Here is a 1,810-nt window from a genome sequence, read left to right as displayed (position 1 = left end):
TGCAGGGGGAGACTCCTTAAAGCTGTATTCTCTCTAACTTCCTGCAGGGGGAGACTCCTTAAAGCTGTATTCTCTCTAGCTTGTGTCGTGTTGGACTCACAGTGAGGGACTGATGGAACCAGAAGTCCAGCAGAGACTCAAGAGACTGGAACAAGCTCTGCACCTGGAGCTGGAAGTCTGCGTAGTCACTGTCAAACTGACACACACACACACACACACACACACACACACACACACACAAACACACACACACACAAACACACACACACACACACACACACACACACACACACACACACACATACACATATATATATATGACATACACACACACAAAGAAAGGACACACAAACACAGGAAACACACACATATACAGGACACACACACACACACACACACATGACAACACACACACACACCGTGGTTAAAGTTACATAGTGCGGACAAATTATTCCATTGTATTATATTATATTATTATTCTACTCATGTAGAACATGTCCCATCCAACGCAGCGGCGTACCTCCAGCCTGCGGTGGTCCAGGACGTCGTAGGTCTTGGACGTGGTCGCCATGACGATGTTCTGGTAGCGAGCGTAGATCTTCTCGGCGCCCTCCACCTGGAACACAGACCGCCGGGTGTGAGCGTCATGGGGTCGATTCCCCAGCAGATATTAGACTGGTACGTTCAACTCAGAACCTAAGACTCATTTAATTAAATTAAATTAATACTGTAATTTCCCCACTGGGAATCCATATCTGTAGAGAAACCTGTAGGGGGGTCTATAGAGAAACCTGTAAGGGGGGGACCTCTATTGATAAACTGAGGATATCGGCGCCACCTTCAGGTGCTGCAGGGCAGCCAGACTCTCCAGGGAAGACGCCATGTCGGCGATCTTCTCCAGACGGCGGCAGAAAGCATCAAACTTCCCGAAGATCAGGTTCTCACTGAGGAGAAAAGACAGGAAGAGGTCCGAGTCAGTCAGGAACTCTGAGAGAGGAAGTGAGAAGGTTCGGGTTTAGGTTCAGGTTCGGGTTTGGGTTTGGGTTCTGGGTTAGGGTTCGGGTTAAGGTTCGAGTTCGGGTTTGGGTTCAGGTTCGGGTTCGGGTTCGGGTCAGGGTTCAAGTTCTCACTGGGGAGAAAAGAGAGGGAGAGAAAAGAGTCAGTGAGGTACTCTGTGAAAGGAAGTGAGAAGGTTCGGGTTTAGGTTCGGGTTTCGGGTTTGGGTTTGGGTTAAGGTTCGGGTTGGGGTTCAGGTTCGGGTTCGGGGTTAGGTTCGGGTTCGGGGTTAGGGTCAGGGTTCAGGTTCTCACTGGGGAGAAAAGACAGGAAGAGGTCCGAGTCAGTCAGGAACTCTGAGAGAGGAAGTGAGAAGGTTGGGGTTTAGGTTCAGGTTCAGGTTCGGGTTAGGGGTTAGGGTCAGGGTTCAGGTTCTCACTGAGGAGAAAAGAGAGGGAGAGAAAAGAGTCAGTCAGGTACTCTGTGAGAGGAAGTGAGAGGGTTCGGTTACGGGTTCTGGTTCTGGTTGTGGTTTGGGTCAGGTCAGGTTCTGGTACTGGTTGTGGTTCGGGTCAGGTCAGCTTCTGGTTCTGGTTGGGGTTTGGGTCAGCGGTCAGGTTCGGGTTCTGGTTCTGGTTAGGGTCAGGGTTCAGGTTTTCGGTGTCACCTGAAGTCGAACTGTCTGCTTTCGGGCTTCTCTCTCAGTTTGTCTCTGAGCGTCTGGAAGCTTCTCTGGTACTCAACCTTCAGATTACAGCAGGAGGAGATCCTATGCAGGAGGACGGGCCTGACACACACACACACACACACACCG

At 50.7% G+C, this 1,810-nt stretch overlaps 1 protein-coding gene across 1 annotated transcript; it reads right to left on the bottom strand.

Moving 5' to 3' along the window:
- Positions 1 to 58: 58 nt before the first annotated feature.
- Positions 59 to 1,780, bottom strand: LOC117940638 (dynein heavy chain 5, axonemal-like). Its single transcript, XM_034865850.1, has 4 exons — positions 1,664 to 1,780; positions 839 to 944; positions 521 to 616; positions 59 to 196 (listed from the first exon to the last, which is right to left on the bottom strand). Exons 2-4 carry the CDS (start codon positions 881 to 883, stop codon positions 59 to 61), a joined length of 279 nt encoding a protein of 92 aa, XP_034721741.1. The 5' UTR covers positions 884 to 944; positions 1,664 to 1,780.
- Positions 1,781 to 1,810: the final 30 nt, after the last annotated feature.

The sequence above is a fragment of the Etheostoma cragini genome, unplaced genomic scaffold (genome assembly GCF_013103735.1).
Source record: "Etheostoma cragini isolate CJK2018 unplaced genomic scaffold, CSU_Ecrag_1.0 ScbMSFa_2935, whole genome shotgun sequence".
Taxonomy (NCBI): Eukaryota; Metazoa; Chordata; class Actinopteri; order Perciformes; family Percidae; genus Etheostoma; species Etheostoma cragini.
The sequence above is the reverse complement of the archived record's forward strand: the minus strand, read 5'-3'. Positions and strand labels throughout refer to the sequence as shown.